Here is a 16015-nt window from a genome sequence, read left to right as displayed (position 1 = left end):
AAGGGTGTCTAAAATGTTCACGGTTCCTTCTTTTGCCTCAAAAAGTGACATTTATTCAAAGAGTCAAAGAAAAAAAAAAAGAAAAAAATGACAAGATGTCCATCCCTTGGCTCCCTTCCCTCCCCCCTCCTGCTGCTCCTCAGCCCCCTCCAAGGTTTTATCCCTGGCTGGTGCTAGGTAGCACAACAGCCCCCCTCAGATGAGGTCAGCAACATTGAGGGGCATTTCCTCAATGGAGGTGTTGTAGAAGGTCTCGATGTCTCGAAGAGTCCGCTTGTCTTCTTCTGTCACCATGTTAATAGCCACACCCTTACGGCCGAAACGTCCGCCACGACCGATTCTGGAACAAGTGAGGATAAAGGAAAATAGAAAAATCAGAAGTTTCTCTGTAGAGAGGATTGGGCAAGAGGGAGTCGGACTGGGTTGGTTAACAAGACCAGATTTTCATTTACCTGTGGATATAGTTTTCCCTATTGGTGGGGAGGTCATAGTTGATGACTAAGGAAACTTGCTGTACATCAATGCCTCTGGCCTATGTAAAGAAGGCAGTTTCAGTGTGCGAAATAGAAAGCACAAGCCTATCCAGGATTAAGCATACATGTAGGCAGCCAAGGGCAGGCAAAGGAAATGAACACCCCCTTTCCTCAGACACCTGAGGCGTGCCAGATTTTATTCCAAGTTGCTACTTTCCTGAAGAGGGGCACTAGTAGGCCCCTTGGAAGAGGGAATCACCTTGGATTCTCTCCTCTTCCTTACAGTCTTGTCCAATGCCCTTCTACTCACCAGTAGGTCAGTGGTAATCAATACTCTGCTAGAGCCAGAGCGGAACTCCCTCATGATAACGTCTCGTTCTTTTTGGTCCATGTCTCCATGCTAAAACAGGAAATGAAATGGTGTTAAGGGTAGGTCTGTTGCTTCTGAGAGAACTGGCTGTAAGTAATACTGACATGTTTTACTCTGCTGGTAAACAAGGTAGAGGAACCTCACCATGGCAGAGACCGTGAAGTCTCGGGCATGCATCTTCTCGGTGAGCCAGTCCACCTTCCTCCGGGTGTTGATGAAGATGACTGCCTGGGTAATGGTCAGGGTTTCATACAAGTCGCACAGTGTGTCCAGCTTCCACTCCTGGGGTGGGGGTGGGGGTGGGGAGGAGATCAGTCAGGGGCTATACCCAACAACTCACCACCAGGTCCGCCTCCTGCACTGGGCCCCACCTCTCGTTCCACATTGATGTAGAATTGACGGATACCCTCCAGCGTCAACTCTTCCTTCTTGACAAGAATTCTAATTGGGTCCCTCATGAACTTCTTGGTCACCTCAAGCACATCAGAAGGCATTGTAGCTGACAGCAAAACCACCTAATGAAAAAGAAAAGCAGCTTCAGGGTAGGGAATATTCCAGAATTCCATGGTTTCCCTGGCAGTTGATAAATGCTCTTCTATCATCACCCCCAAGCACACCACAACCTATATGCAAAGTTATCAATCATAACAAGTAAGACCACCCCAATGTCCTGCCCTCACCTGGGTGTTGCTGTTGAGCTTCTGGAATATGTCATATATCTGGTCCTTGAATCCACGGCTTAACATTTCATCAGCTTCATCCAGTACAAACATCTTGATGTATTTGGGAGCTGCAAGAAAAAGGAAACACCAACAGGTAGCTATTAAAAAATCTGAAATACACCTAGCTATCCTGATAAAGAAGAGGACAGGCAGTCTGCTCTCAGAATACAAAGGTTGATCCTTTGCCTGGGATCCCCTTTCCAAGCCAGACAACAGCCTTGGGAAGTAGAACACTACCTGGGCTGAAATGACAGGGAAGCCAGGCTCAGATGACACGCATGGGGTTCATCACAGAGCAGCTCTTTCAGAGGATATCATTGGGAATGAAATTATAACCAAATTAAGAAACTGGAAAAAAGCATGCATAGGGAAGTGACCCAGAGGACTAGAAAACTGATGCACTCACACAAGTATCTCCGGTTAAGCATGTCGAACACACGGCCTGGGGTACCCACGATGATATGAGGGGCTTCCATCTGCAGCTTCTGCACCTCAGCACGTACATTGGTACCCCCAATGCAGGCATGGCACGAGGCACCCATGTAATCTCCTAAGGCCATAACTACCTTCTGTATCTGAATCAGAATAAGAACAAGAACAGTGCCTGTATATTAGCTCCAACTGCCAGGCCCCATTTTAAACACTATTATTAAGCTAACCCCTCAAGCAAGAAACCAGTTAACATACCATGTAAGATTAAGATCTCTGCTGATAAAAGGCAGACTCAGAATTTGAACTCAGGATGGCTCCTGAATGCACACACTGATTCACAAAAATAGCCCTGAAATAATTTCTGTATGGTCACTACTGTATCCTCTTGTAGTCCTGTCATAGAACCTATGTTAGATCTTCACTTTTGAATCGTATTCTAGACCCTAAGGCCCCAGAGAAGAGCTCTACGTTAACTTCTTGCTTACATTATCTTTGTTCAGAAGTTAGGCACAGAATGACCATGACACCTCCATAGAACATTACAAGAATACATTCCCTTAAACTTGATTAACAGTCAACTTATGAGACAGGGGTTTCTGATATTTTCAAGACTAAGGAAAACAGCCCTATGTTTTATGTGCCCCAGGCATGAAATAGCTCTGGCCACGAATCCAGGCATCAAGCTAGGATGAACAAAGGACTGGACATCTGCTTTGCCCCTGACTGATATAAGAGCAACACCACCAATCAGGTGCCTCTTTGCCCATTGCCAGGGAGTTCTGTTCATAAAATGGCCAAACTTGCCCAGCCAGCTAGGCTCCACCCAGCAGCCTTTTCATCTGACTCAGGAAATGGGTGGAGTAAGGGATGCTTATAGTGTTTGGTTCGAAAAAAGCTTGTAATTAACCTAGTAAGTCTTGAGACCTGGAAGTCATCAACCAACTTCACATCACCTGTTTTCCCCTTACTTCAGTTCTAAAAACAGTGGTGGTTAGGGTACATACTTCTGGTTTCTGCTGATCATTTCTAAGTGAGTCCTTCAGGGGAAGGAAGGTAAACTCACCTGCTGGGCCAACTCTCTAGTGGGTGCCAGGACCAAGGCCTGGGTGGCCTTTAGATCTAATTCAATCTGTTGCAGAATTGATATGGCAAAAGTGGCTGTTTTCCCAGTCCCAGATTGGGCTTGAGCAATCACATCATAACCTAAACACAAAATGGAACAGAAATTTGACATGGTAGAAAGCATTCTTTGGAATCATGGGACGTTCAAAAGCCCTGCTGAATGAGATCAAAGAAGCAACCAACAGAGATGTTATGTGCTCAGCAATAAGTGCTTCAGACTTTTTGACAACGCAGTACCCAAACAGGAACAGAACTGAAAACTGGGCCAAGTTTCAGTCATTTAGTACTGCCACAAAATTAGTCTAGCAATATAGCAAGATATGGCCAAAACACTACCTCAGAGATTAAACCAGCAGTCAATCCATGTGTCCAGGGCATGAACCAGGCATGGGCACACTGCAAAAGCCAAGCTGGGATAAACAAGGAGTTGTTTTCTCCCTCACTGATGAGACAGGCTCCACCAACCAGGTGCCACTCTACCCAGGTCAGGGACAGTTCAGAACTTGTTCTAGGGCAGAGGGATCTTACCCTTGATACAAGGAAGAATGGCTCGCTGCTGGATGGCAGAGGGCTTCTCAAAACCATAGGCATATATGCCACGGAGGAGTGACTCTGAGAGGTTCATGTCATCAAAGCTGTCGACAATCTCATTCCAGTTACTCTGCAGAAAGCGAAAGAATCAGGAGAAATGGGGTTGTGCTCCTGTGTAAGAGCAAACAGGCCCCTTGTACCTGCACCAAAACTTCAGAACCCACAATCTCTCTTCAACCCACGGAAGCTAACTGGTTGGTTCTACTCAGCCTGGGAAACCACCCTAGGCGGTCAGCCCACCTGTAAACAGTGAAGCTGGCTGTTAATACAAGGGAGAACAGAATTTGGATGACATGTTTCAAACGTTATATATTACCATAAAGGAAATAAAATTACCTACCTACCTATCTGGGGGTTTTAAGCTAAACAGCACAGTTGAATCCTGGGTTCTGGTTTTATTCATTAAACCCCCACTGCAAAATCTAAATAATGCTACCAGCACTCCCTTTCCCAGAGCTGAAAGATAAGGGTGGGAGGGATCCAGCCTCACCTCGATGACGCCTTCGGGTTCCATCCCATCGGGGCCATTGTCTCTGGATCTGTTGGTTTAAAAACATGAGTATGTAGAAATCCTGACAGGCAATCTCTTCCTACCAGCAACCGGCTTTGCATGATGCCATCAGCCTTCACTCCCTATTCCAACCCTCACGAGAGTTCCCGTAAGACGGAAGTCATTTTACAACTGAGTCAAGCCTTTGCCCCATCCCGGGAGCGGCTCAAGCCAAGCCACCCCCGACACGATGGAGTAACGCTCCGTGAAGACCCAAAGGCTGGAAGGAACTGCGCTGAGCTTAAGGGGCGCGGAGGTGGTGCTTGCCTCCCGGCCCACGTGTCCGGGTCCCGGCGCTCCAAGCCCAAGCGCGTGCACCTCCCACCGTGGCCCCTGCCTGCCGGAAATCCCGCCCTCCACCTCCCAGACGCCGGGGTAGGACATCCCCTTCCCCCCACGTCACACCGCCCGCACCTCCCCCACTCCTCGAGCCCATCTCCCCCCCTCGCAATGCCCGGATGTGGGAGGCCGCGGGCGGTGGCGGCCTCACGCACAATGAGCCCCAGCCGAGCTAGCAAAGGGGCAGATTGCACAACACTTAGCAGCGAAGCGGACTGGGGGAGGGGAACGCCTCGAGCAGCCATGTGCTTGCTCCCTCGACCACCCGGCGACGGCCCCCCCACCCCCACTACAGGGAACAATCCACATCCCGCCCGCCCCCGTCGCGAAATGGCGTCGCCCTCCCATACCTCAGGCCGCTCACCCCTGAAGGAAAGTGGACCTGCCCATCCGCAGTTTGCCAATTGCCCGACTTGTGCGGCAAAACGGACCCGCCCGCCCGACGCCGGGTGGGCTCCCGGTGCCTCACGCGGCCGCTCCTCGGGGTTAGGCTCGGTCCTGGCCGTCAAGAAAACCAGCACACTGAACGGCCGGCTTCTTCTCCCCCGACCCATAGCTTCACGCGACTAAGCGACTGGATTTATAGACCCAGGGACCCCCACCTTCGGCGAGTGGTACCGTCAGAATCCTTCGGAACCCCGAGGGCGCGAGCCCTCCCTCCAGCAGGAATCGGACCGGCGGCTTCGGGCCACGCAAACCCGCTTCTATCTTTCCCCACTCAAAGTCGCGACCTCGCCGCCCGACTCAGTGACGGGGCTTCGCGCACCGCGTCGGTCGAGGGTCCCTCACTAACCTCGCGCGCTAGGTCCCAAAAGCCGAGCTGTCCTCGGCCTCTCCCAGGGCCTGGCGGCAACGTCGGTCGTGGACCCGCCCCTCACCCCCCCCCCCCCACGCGACGGATCCTCCCGTGTCGAGTCTGCCCTCAACCCTGGGGGGCCTAGGGCTAGGGGGGCCTCAGCTACCCCCACTGGAGTCTTCAAAAAGGGTAGCAAGGTAAGTAGCCACAACCTCTTGCAAATATCTTTCTTACCGGGAATCCTGACTCGCAGACATGATCCTTAGAAACTAGGGCGGAGTGCCCGCCTATCGACAACTTATAGAGCACCCGACCCCGCCCCAGCCATCGCATTGGCTTGACCGCCTCGGCCCCGCCTGCCGCCTCTCAGCAACCCGGCGTGACGTCAATTCGTAGGCGCCCTGGCACGCAGCCACCATTGGATAACTTGAGCGCCTATCAAGGTGAAGACCCGCCCCGCAGCCTCATTGGCTAAAGGACCCGCCTTTCTTGCCGGTACGGAAGTGACATACGGGAGTCAGGCCTCGAGGCCTGGCAGCCATCTTGGGGCCCTGCACCCCTACACGTGCGGAGGCGAGTGCCCTGGTCATGTGGCCTAGCGCGCCCTATCAGGCAAGGGGGGGCGAGGTTTCAGCCTCCAGGGACTTCCGGGCTCCCGGGACTACCACTTTCGTCGATCTCTACTTCAGGTCTCCACTGTACCTATGTTTAATTTTCTTCTCTCATGCACCAACGATAAGTCGGACACCAAACCCCGAATGTGGAGAGATAATGGAATCAAGGCTAGGAGGGTTCGTGGGCTGGAAGAAGGGATGGAGTAACTGATTTATGAGTTTACTAGCATCTGGGATTGCTGTCATAAATACTGCCGGCCCCCTTAAGTGTGCTGTTTCCCCAACTTTAGCACCTCTCAAGCTCCCTTATTTTTGAGGCTTACCGACCCTCTGTACTTCCAGCCTGACGCCCCCCACTGGGGGATTCTTTTTGTTGGTGGTGATGCTGTCTGAGCCACGCATGGAAAGCTCGCCCCAGGAGTCTTAAATCCCGTAAGGGGAAGCTAACAGCACTGGTTGGAGGAAAGCCTGAGAGCATATCCACTAGGTTGAGGCCCCTTAAGGAAGACCACCACTATGTATCTCCAAAGGATCCTTTATTGACAGAGCAGGACCGTGGCATTTATATATATATATAAAAAATGTATGATGATTTGGCAGGCAGTAATCCCATTGCCCGCCCACCACCCCTAGATTTTTCTGCCCCTCATCCCCGCCCTGCACATGGAAGGGAGATGACTGCCCCACCCAGGCCACAAGGCCATACTCCCTTGCAGACAGCGGGAAATAGGGGATTTTCCATGGCCACCCCCTGAACATCAGAAATCAACAAGTATTCTCTCAAAGGGGAAAAAAATACAGAAATCAAAACATTTAAATATGAAAAACCAAAGGGAACTGGGTGGAAAGAGGCTAAAGACAAAACGAACTTGAGTTTCTTGGGAAGAGTCTCCCATGTTCCCCTGCCCATTAACGAATGGGCTTGAGGCCTGGGATACGAGGCTCACACAGTGAGTTTGCAGTGACACAGCTCCTTGTAGATCTGCCGACGAAGTTTGGGCATGTCCTGCTGAGTGAAGCTGAATGGCTGAGACAGGGCCAGGTGCTTGCAATACTGGGGTTAACAAAGCAGGCCATGAGAACCACCTACTGAGCACGACCCCCCCCACCCCCACCCCCAATCAGGACCTGTGCTACGTATTTCTTTTGATACACCTCTCACTGGATCTTTCCAAGAATATTCCCATTTCACAAACAAAACCAAGGTCCCATAGGCTGGGGTTCAAAAAAAGTCTGACTGTAAAGCCAAGGTTCCTCTTTGGTACACAAAATATCAAGTGTTAACAGAAAACACTTTGCATTGGGGATCAGAGGCAGCTATATCAGGGTCAGAGCCTAAGGAACCAGTCCCAGCACAGTATGGAGAAGCCAAGAGAGGACCAATGAAATCAGGGTTTCTGCATTCTAACACGTAGGGTTACTCCCACTAGGTAAGTGGTTGTAAGTCAAATGAGGGAGGCTGAACAGTTTCCCCCTCCCTCCCAACTCTTTAACCCACCTAGTATCTGCTTACCTGCAACACAAAGGCGCCACAGTCACTGTCATTATTCTGCCTGGCCACATTCTGGAGAATAAAAAGAAGGTAAGCCCTTCTCCTGGAGACCCTACGGGTATAGCTTTAACTTCTGGCTCTTACCACATCCCGCACCACCCCTAACCCTGCTTAAACCTCCTCTAGGAACTTACCATTTTGAAGTAACCTTTCCAGCCCTGGTGGAAATCCAGCCGGTCTTTCTTCACTGCTTCTGCCTGCAGATACTTGGCAATATGCTATGTAGATGGAGGAAAGGAGGAAGTGAACCTCTACATTTCCCAACTGAACCCAAGCTGTGCTGGTCACAGGCACCAAGCCCAGGTTGCTCATCAGAGACCCAAAACCCAACCTTCTGCCTGAAATGCCTTGCCACTATATCTCCTCCCCACAATCTGCCCATCTTTCCCTTTCCTCTCAAACCTTAGGGCAGCGGCGGTTCAGGGTGCGCTGCGAATCAAAATAGGTGATGGTGCGCCGCCTCACGTCAACAGAGATGAGAGACCAATGCACCTCCAGGTGGATGGGGATTAGCAGGAGCTCTTTATTGAAGATGTCCACCTAAGGAGGCAGGGCTGGAGATCAGGTAAGACAGCACAGGAATTCTGCTAATTGCTACGAGGGTTCTAGAGGAGGAGCAGGCAAGGAGCTAAGTGGAAGAACTCAACACCCAGCCCCTGGACTGTGAGGCAAGGCCCAGCATCTGGATATCTGGATCCTTGGGCTTAAGGAGGAAAGCAGGACAGAGGAGGTGGTACAGAACAAACACTGGCAGGCCCAGGATAGGCCAGGTACTTTTTACCCATTAAAGATACAGGTGCTTAGTAGGCTCAGGATCCTGGAGCCAGACTCTCAGGGTTCAAACTCAGCTACTCCATGTACTAGCTTATGACCCAACCAAGTTACTTAGTAACTCTGTACCTCAATTCCTTTTTCTGTAAGACTGAAAATAACAGTATCTACCCTCACCTGTTTGTTACACAGATTAAACTAGTTAATATCCATAATACACTAAGAACAATGCATGGCACCTAACAGATGCTCAATCAGTTAACACAACAATCCTGAAACAAAGTTCTCATGAGGAAACTGGCTTGGAAAAGTAAAGCAACCTGCTCAAGGTGAGAGAAGTAAGAGATGACAGAGGCGGGATTTAAATGCAGGCATATAGAAAGCCTGTTCTTTCTGAGGCGTCACCCCACCTCTACAGGGAGACAGGAATTAAGAAATGCTGGAGGCAGTAGCCCTACCTCACTGTAGAAATTTCCTGGCCTTTGAATCAGAGGACAGGTAAACTAATTGGAATGGAGAAAAGAACTATTTCCCACCTCACCAAACCTGTTGCCCTCCGCCTTAATTATTTTCCCCAGTAACTTAGGCCAAAAACCTAGGCATCACCCTTGATTGCTATCTTTTCCTCATCTCTCATGTCCAATTCATCAGAAAGTCCTATTGGTTCTACCTACAAGAGCTACCCTAAATAAAACTACTTTTATCAATATTTCCACATTGACCACTCTGGTCCAAGTTTCTCATCAGGACTTATCGGCTACTCTGTTTTGTCTGCCTGCTTCCACTCTTGCCCCCTTTCCCTCTATCACCGAAACAGGAGTTTAAAACATGAGTCACTTCCCAGATTGCTTGAAACTCTTCAATGGCTTCTTAGAATACAAAGAATAAAATCTACCCTGGTTGACCTGCCCTCCACACCTCACATGATCTACTCTCTGACCACATTTTCTATGGTTTTTCCTTTGCTCACTCTGCTCCAATCACACAGGCAGCCACACGGGCCCTCTGATCCTCAAATGTTCTTTCTCCCTGTGTCCCATGTTCCTGGTGTTCCCTTTGCTTAGTATACCCTTGCCCAGATGAGCACAGGGCTGGCTCCTCCTCACTCAAGTATCAGCTAAGAGAAGCCTTCCCAAACCACCCTATCTAAAGTACCCAGCCCCATGCTACCACATTACTGTTTTGTTTACAGCAAATTATCACTAGCTGTACTTTAACTGGCTTATTGATTCTCACCCCCAAAAAGGTAGTAAGTTTTCCTTATTTAATACTGTATCCTTAATGCCCAGAATAGTACCTGGCACACAAAAGACATTTAATAAATACTTGAAAGTCTGAATGAACAGGATTGGGGAAAGGATTCACAGGAAACACAACTCTTTAGAGGCAAGGTGTTACATAAGATGTGAATTCATAACTCACGTTTTTGGTCCACCTTTTCACCCCATCATAACCTTTGGTACGGAGTTTATCATAGAAGAAACTGTTGAAGAAATGCACCTGTGCCAATGATACAAAAGAGCCAGGTGGACTCAACAGACCACAGGCCCTCCTGCCACGTGTCCTCTCCCCCGCCCATTCCATTTCATCACGGCTCTAAGGGCTGGTTTCCACAAACTCCAGTCCAACTTACTAAGGGTAAAAAGCACAAACCATTTTCAACCTCATCTTATAACTTCCCATCCTGATTTGTGGGGTTAGCCATTGGGGGAAAACACTACAGATTAGGGGAAAGGACTAGAATTGAAAAGTTCAGTACCAAGATTACAAATTTGAATTTAACAAATTACCTTCTACTGCCTCTCCCCAGAAAGAAGGACCCTCTTCATGTAAAATAGAAGATATGAAAGGGACTGAAAAAGCTGCTTAAAACTTCACAAGTTTTTCCAGGGACTGAAGTATCTGGTTAGGCCTACCTTTTCAGGGACTGCATCCATGACCAGGTCTCCGTACATGTTCATCACCTGAGGAGAAGATGGGAGGCCACTTGCCATGGAGGGTGTGGCATGGGGACAGGTCTTCCCCACAGAGAGGGCCCCAAACACATTGTTCCCCAAACCCCCTCTTGGGCTTGTTTCTCCACGCCGCCTCACCTGGTCATTGAGCCAGTTCTGTCCATACAAAGTCCCCAGGTCATCCATGGTCAGCACATGCCGCTTATACGTGACTCGGAAGCCCCTCACCATGGCATTGCCTGGCATCCGTTGGTATGACTGGATCAACTGCAGCACCAGGCCCTTCCTGGGTAGGCCAAGGGTTGAGTCATGCAAGAGATTGGGATGGGGGTGGTGGCTTGGGCATACAGAAGTACCTTCTACTGCCTAGAATAAGAATCTAAAACTTTTTCTTTGGGTCATGGGTCCTTTTGAGGACTTGCTAAAGAGACACTCCCCTGTAAGAAGCACAGGAATACTTAGGTTCACGTGGTATTTCAGGGTCCCAGGTAAAGGCCCTCCCGGGTGGCTCACAGGGGCTTGGCACCTTGTCTGCAGATTCCTCCCCTTCAGTTCTAGCTTCCTCCTCCTCCCCGACTACATCCCTATGGGAGAAAAGGCAGCAGCATTCTCTCCCCATCTCTCAGGTCCCAGCCCTCTTCCAAAGGGCATCTCTTTCATGCCTTACCTGGAAGGTGCAGAGAATTCCTGCTGGAAAATGTCCTCTAGTTTCTCCACTACCTCATCAGTGCTGAGGGGGATGAGGCTGCCATAAGTCTGAAGGAATTCATCCAAGATGCCTGAGTGGAGGGAGGAGAGAAAAGTGAGGCTCCAGACTCCGATCTCACAGTCAGCTGAGGGGAAAGACGACATCCTGGAGGGCTCCTTACTCTGCACACAGGTGACATGCTCCTCCCGCAGAGGGCTGTGCTGGCCAGCTTTCTCCCCAGGCCGCTCGGCCTCTTCTGCAGTGCCCACATCTGAGCCCTGAAAAAGCTCCTGGGCCACGTGGTCCCCGATGCTGCATACGTTGCTGATGAGGATGCTGGCATCAGGGGGTGCTAGACTTCGCTCTCCTTCTGGCCCAGGTGGTCCCCCAAAGCCATTGGGCAGAGTACAAGAGAGGAGACCTGCAACGCAGAGGAAATAGGATGGAGGCAAGAAACTCGCTCAGATCAAAGACCAATGGGAAGATTAAATGAGGCACGCAAATTATAAGACCACGAGAAGGAGGAACTGAAACAAAATCTACCAGTACAAACACTAAACAATGAAAACCCTGAAGCATGAGATAATTATGTCCAAGAGGTTATAAGCGACAAAGAAGAAGAGTTATTACAGGCATACCTCAGAGATATTGCGGGTTTGCTTCCAGACCACTACAATAAAGCAAATATTGTAATAAACTGAGTCACACAAATTTTGGGGTTTCCTGGTGCATATAAAACTTACCTTTACAATAATTTATTAAGTGTGCAACATTATATCTAAAAAGCTATTTTAAAAATACTTTAAAAAAACAAGAAAAAAATTAAAAAAAAAGAAAAAAAATACTTTATTACACATGAAAAGATGCTCAACATCACTAATCATCAGAAAAATGCACATCAAAACTACAATGAGGTATCACCTCATACTGGTCAGAATGGCCACCATCAAAGTCTACAAACAAGGACTTCCTGAGTAGTACAGTAGATAAGAATCCACCTGCCAATGTGATCCCTGGTCAGAGAAGAGTCCACGAGACATAGAGCAACTAAGCCTGTGTGTCTAGACCCTGTGCTCTGCAACAAAAGAAGCCATCACAACGAAGAAGAGCCCCCAACTCTCGACAACTAGAGAAAGCCCATGCACAGCAACAAAGACCCAGCACAGTCAAAAAATAAACCACCTCTGTCTTCTTAAGAAGAAAAAAGTCTAGAAACAATGTTGGAGAGGGTGTGGAGAAAAGGGAACCCTCCTACACTGTTGGTGGGAATGGAAGGTGGTAAAATCACTATAGAGAACAGTATGGAGACTCCTTAACTAAAAACAGGAACTACTGGATGACCCAGCAATCCCACTCCTGGGCATACATCTGGAGAAAACCCTTATCTGAAGATACCTGCACCCTGATGTTCACTGCAGCACTATTTACAGCCAAGACATGGAAACAACCTAAACGTTCATCAATGGATGAATGGATAAAGACGTGGCCCATATAAACACTGGTATATTACTCAGCCATAAAATAAATGAAAAAACTGCCATTTGCAGCAACATGGATGGACCTAGAGAATATCATACTAAGTGAAGTCAGAGAGAAACAAACTGCTATCACTCGTACGTGGAACCTGATTTTTAAAAAAAGATAAAATGAACTTATTCACAAATCAGAAACCAATTTATAGAAATATTGAAAACAAACTTATAGTTGCCAAAGGAGAATGTGGAGGGGAAGGATAAATCAAGAGCTTGGGATAAACATATACGCAGTACTATATATAATATAGGACTTAGTATATATAGCACAGGGTACTTTACTCAATATTCTGTGATAACCTGCATAAGAATCTAAAAAAGAATGAATATATTTATAACAGAATCACTTTGCTGTACACCTGAAACTTAACACCACACTTTAAATCAACTATATTCCAATAAAACAAAAATATTAAAAAAAAACTTCATTGCTAAAAATGCCATCATCTGAGCTTTCAGTGAGCAGTAACCTTTTCAGGGGTGGAGGCAATGAAATATTTCAAGAATTACCAAAACGTGACACAGACATGCTACTGAACAAATACTATTGGAAAAATGGCACTGATAAGACTTGCTCTACTCAGTGTTGCCACAGACCTTCAATTTGTAAAAAATGCAATGTCTCCGCTGTACAATAAAGTGAAGCGCAATGAAACGAGGTATGCCTGTACTCAAAAACAGGAGGAAAGCAAGAAAACACTAGGATTCAGAGAGATGTAAAGTTCAAAGATATTTCTTATAATGCCTAGCACTCTAGCATAGTACCTGGCATACAGCAAAGACTCAATAAATATGAAAATAATTAACAAAGACAGAGCCTGATGTTGTTTAGTTGGAGTTCTCCCAAAGAGAAACATTCTGAGTGAGAATGTCACACACAGCTGTCCAGGTGATGTACTCCTCTACCCAGAGATCCATCCCACCACTCTAAGAATGAGATGTACATGCATGGGGCACTTACCCTCAGAGGCCAAATGAAGACAGAGTTCAAGCAGACATGACTGGCTTTTCTAAACCATGATTCCCTCTCTCATCTATGCACAGGGCACCTACTTAGGAATCCTGTTTCCCGGCCTTGACTCTCTTCCCAGACTTAGTTCCTGCTCGGAGTGGGGCTTAAAACATTGCACAACTGTTCTGCAACCTCTCTCTCTGCCCTCCTACTTTCCTTAGACCTAACTCTTATCACAGCAAGAGACTCCTGGTCTCCCAGGATCTTAGCCATCTCCACCCTCTCCTCTGCCCCATTCCCACCTTACCGGAGTCAGGGCCCAGAGGAGACTTTGGAGTCCACCTTAATCCATCTTCCTCCATGGGGGCCCCAGAGGGCACTGGTGGAGATCCTCTCACCCCATCCTCAGCCATGAGAGCACCTAACAGACCCAGCCGGGGTGGAGGTGGTCCCCGGGGGGAGTCAAAACGACAGCAAGGGGATGGCACCTGTGGTGTCATGGCCCCTTCCCGGGGTGAAAGATGGTTCTTGGGGTGTGGGAGGTTCCGCCGCCGGCCCCGGTGGCGCCCCCAAAGCTTCCAGTGGAATGTCAGCGAGGTGCTTTTTGAGTAGAGCAGCATCCGGAAGGCTCTCATAGCTCTGCGACGGCGCTGTGAACAGGTTTTCCGATGAGTAGGGCGGGGAGGGCGAGGCCTCTGGGAAGCTCCCAGCTGACCCCATCTGGGGGGCAGCCTCCAAGCTGCCACTTCCTCCTCCTCATCTTCATCTTCGTCGTCCTCTTCTTCCTCCTCCTCTTCACTAGCTGAGGCATCAAAAGAGGGCCGAGGGACAGGGAGGCGTCTGGTTGGCACTGTGGTCCCTGACCCAGGGTCTGGCCCAAACCCTCCACCTGATTTGAGTCGGGGTTTGGGGGGTGGGGGCCAACGAAGACGCTCCCGCCTGGGACTTGAAAAAGCTGGGGCTATGCCGGGTCCAGGAGGCTCAGGCCCCCAAGACCCGGTCCCTTGTATAGTCTCTTTCATCTTCCAATAGCCTGGAAAACAAAAGTTGGAGTGTCAGAATCCAAACATCCTACACCCCAGATCCCACCTCTCTTTCTCAGCATGCATCTTCTGCAATTAGACACAAACACACTATGGAAAAGGCAGATTTCAAGCAGACATGACTGGCTTTTCTAAACCAGGACTCCCTTTTCTTAGACCCAGCTCTTAACACTGCAAGAGACTCCTGCTCTCCCAGGATCTTAGCCCTCCCCACCCCCTCCTCTGCCCACTCCTAACTTCAGATCTTCCTTATAGTTAACATGGTCCACAAGCTGCCCTTTATAGTCTGTGCCACCATTTCTCTCCTGCCCAACTAGAGGCAAGGAAGAATGGCTAAGCAGCAGGCCTCAGGGTTCTTATTTCTCAGATCCCCACATCAAGCCTAGTATTTTCAGGCTCCACTTCTCTACTTGAATACCACCAGGGGCTTCCCTGGTAGATGACGGTAAAGAATCCGCCTACAATGCAGGAGACCTAGGTTCCATTCCTGAGTCAGGAAATCTCCTGGAGAAGGAAATGGCAACCCGCTCCAGTATTCTTTTGCCTGGAGAATTCCATGGACAGAGGAGCCTGGCGGGCTACCATGGGGTAGCAAAGAGTCGGACACGACTGAGCACTAACACAAGTCTACTGGCACAAGGGATGTCCTAATTGAGAGTTAGTAAGGGAAATGGCTCAGTACGGGAATACTGACATGGTACAGAGATACGTGAGAACACAACTTCCGCCAGGAATCCGTAAACGAGAGTGAGAAGAGAGTTCTCCATCACCGAGGAATGAATGGGGTGTGTGGGCATGCTCGGGTCGTCTCAGGAGGTAATGGGGACACGAGGGCTACGGCTCAAGTCATAAAATCTAATGAGAAGGGAAGGATTTTAGAGGAAACTGAAAGAGAACCGGATGGCGCTTAAGGAGCCGAGTCAAGACGCGCTGAGACGGAACTCAGCCGAGCCAGGTTGGCCCAGCCCCCTTCCTGCTCAGTCCTGGGGACCAGAATGCGTCCCAGCACCGGTGTGGTCCTACAAGCTCAGGAGACTCCGTGTGCAAGGGCTTTATAAAGCCCCTTCGAGGGCCTCCTGGGCCCCCGTTAGGTGGGAATGGGGTTCAGAAACGGGAGAGGCCGTGGCAGAGCTGGGGGGAGGGGAGGGGGCGTCCTCACCCAGAGCGGGGAAGCCGGGCGGACAGGCCCGAGGGCGGGCGTCTCCGGCCTCAGGCTTCCCGGCTCATCTCTCCAGCGGCGGCGGCCCCACCACTTCTGCTGTCTTCAGGCGCAGCCGTCTCAATTCAGGATTCCAACGCTTCTGGGCCGCGCGCCGCGCCGCCCCGCCGCGGCCGCCTCTTGCTCTGCTTCAGCCTCCACCTCCACCACCTCCCCCTCCTCCTCCTCCTTCCCCTCCCTCGAGCCCCAGGCCCACCGGCGGCGATGGCGCACAATTAGTGCGTCACACCCGGCGAACAGCGCCGGCGGGGCCACCACGCGCCTAGCCCCGCCTACCCGAGAGCGTAGACGCCA

The 16015-nt window shown here is 49.6% G+C and overlaps 2 protein-coding genes and 4 non-coding genes across 7 annotated transcripts; all 6 read right to left on the bottom strand.

The window, feature by feature from the left end:
* Positions 1 to 27: 27 nt before the first annotated feature.
* On the bottom strand, positions 28 to 5709 carry EIF4A1 (eukaryotic translation initiation factor 4A1). Of its 2 annotated transcripts, none has more exons than XM_070479013.1 (11): positions 5630 to 5709; positions 4201 to 4249; positions 3648 to 3780; positions 3061 to 3200; positions 1972 to 2140; positions 1524 to 1633; positions 1215 to 1358; positions 988 to 1125; positions 784 to 873; positions 453 to 532; positions 28 to 340 (listed from the first exon to the last, which is right to left on the bottom strand). In XM_070479013.1, exons 1-11 carry the CDS (start codon positions 5650 to 5652, stop codon positions 196 to 198), a joined length of 1221 nt encoding a protein of 406 aa, XP_070335114.1. In that variant the 5' UTR covers positions 5653 to 5709; the 3' UTR covers positions 28 to 195. The 2 variants fall into 2 exon arrangements, with proteins under 2 accessions (XP_070335114.1, XP_070335113.1); XM_070479012.1 differs by lacking the exon at positions 5630 to 5709 and adding an exon at positions 4964 to 5004.
* LOC139039288 (small nucleolar RNA SNORA67) lies at positions 597 to 739 on the bottom strand. The gene has a single exon (XR_011492607.1). It is a non-coding gene; the product is annotated as a small nucleolar RNA SNORA67 (small nucleolar RNA).
* Positions 1722 to 1862, bottom strand: LOC139039326 (small nucleolar RNA SNORD10). The gene has a single exon (XR_011492641.1). It is a non-coding gene; the product is annotated as a small nucleolar RNA SNORD10 (small nucleolar RNA).
* On the bottom strand, positions 2631 to 2775 carry LOC139039307 (small nucleolar RNA SNORA48). The gene has a single exon (XR_011492625.1). It is a non-coding gene; the product is annotated as a small nucleolar RNA SNORA48 (small nucleolar RNA).
* On the bottom strand, positions 3481 to 3613 carry LOC139039306 (small nucleolar RNA SNORA48). Its single transcript, XR_011492624.1, has one exon. It is a non-coding gene; the product is annotated as a small nucleolar RNA SNORA48 (small nucleolar RNA).
* An 819-nt stretch (positions 5710 to 6528) lies between the features above and the next one.
* SENP3 (SUMO specific peptidase 3) lies at positions 6529 to 15889 on the bottom strand. The gene is made up of 11 exons (XM_020869107.2): positions 15662 to 15889; positions 13767 to 14492; positions 11157 to 11396; positions 10955 to 11066; positions 10426 to 10573; positions 10249 to 10296; positions 9755 to 9832; positions 7964 to 8101; positions 7696 to 7779; positions 7523 to 7573; positions 6529 to 7063 (listed from the first exon to the last, which is right to left on the bottom strand). Exons 2-11 carry the CDS (start codon positions 14479 to 14481, stop codon positions 6953 to 6955), a joined length of 1725 nt encoding a protein of 574 aa, XP_020724766.1. The 5' UTR covers positions 14482 to 14492; positions 15662 to 15889; the 3' UTR covers positions 6529 to 6952.
* Positions 15890 to 16015: the final 126 nt, after the last annotated feature.

The sequence above is a fragment of the Odocoileus virginianus genome, chromosome 17, assembly GCF_023699985.2.
Source record: "Odocoileus virginianus isolate 20LAN1187 ecotype Illinois chromosome 17, Ovbor_1.2, whole genome shotgun sequence".
In the NCBI taxonomy this organism is placed as follows: domain Eukaryota; kingdom Metazoa; phylum Chordata; class Mammalia; order Artiodactyla; family Cervidae; genus Odocoileus; species Odocoileus virginianus.
This window is presented reverse-complemented; position numbering and strand designations above follow the sequence as displayed.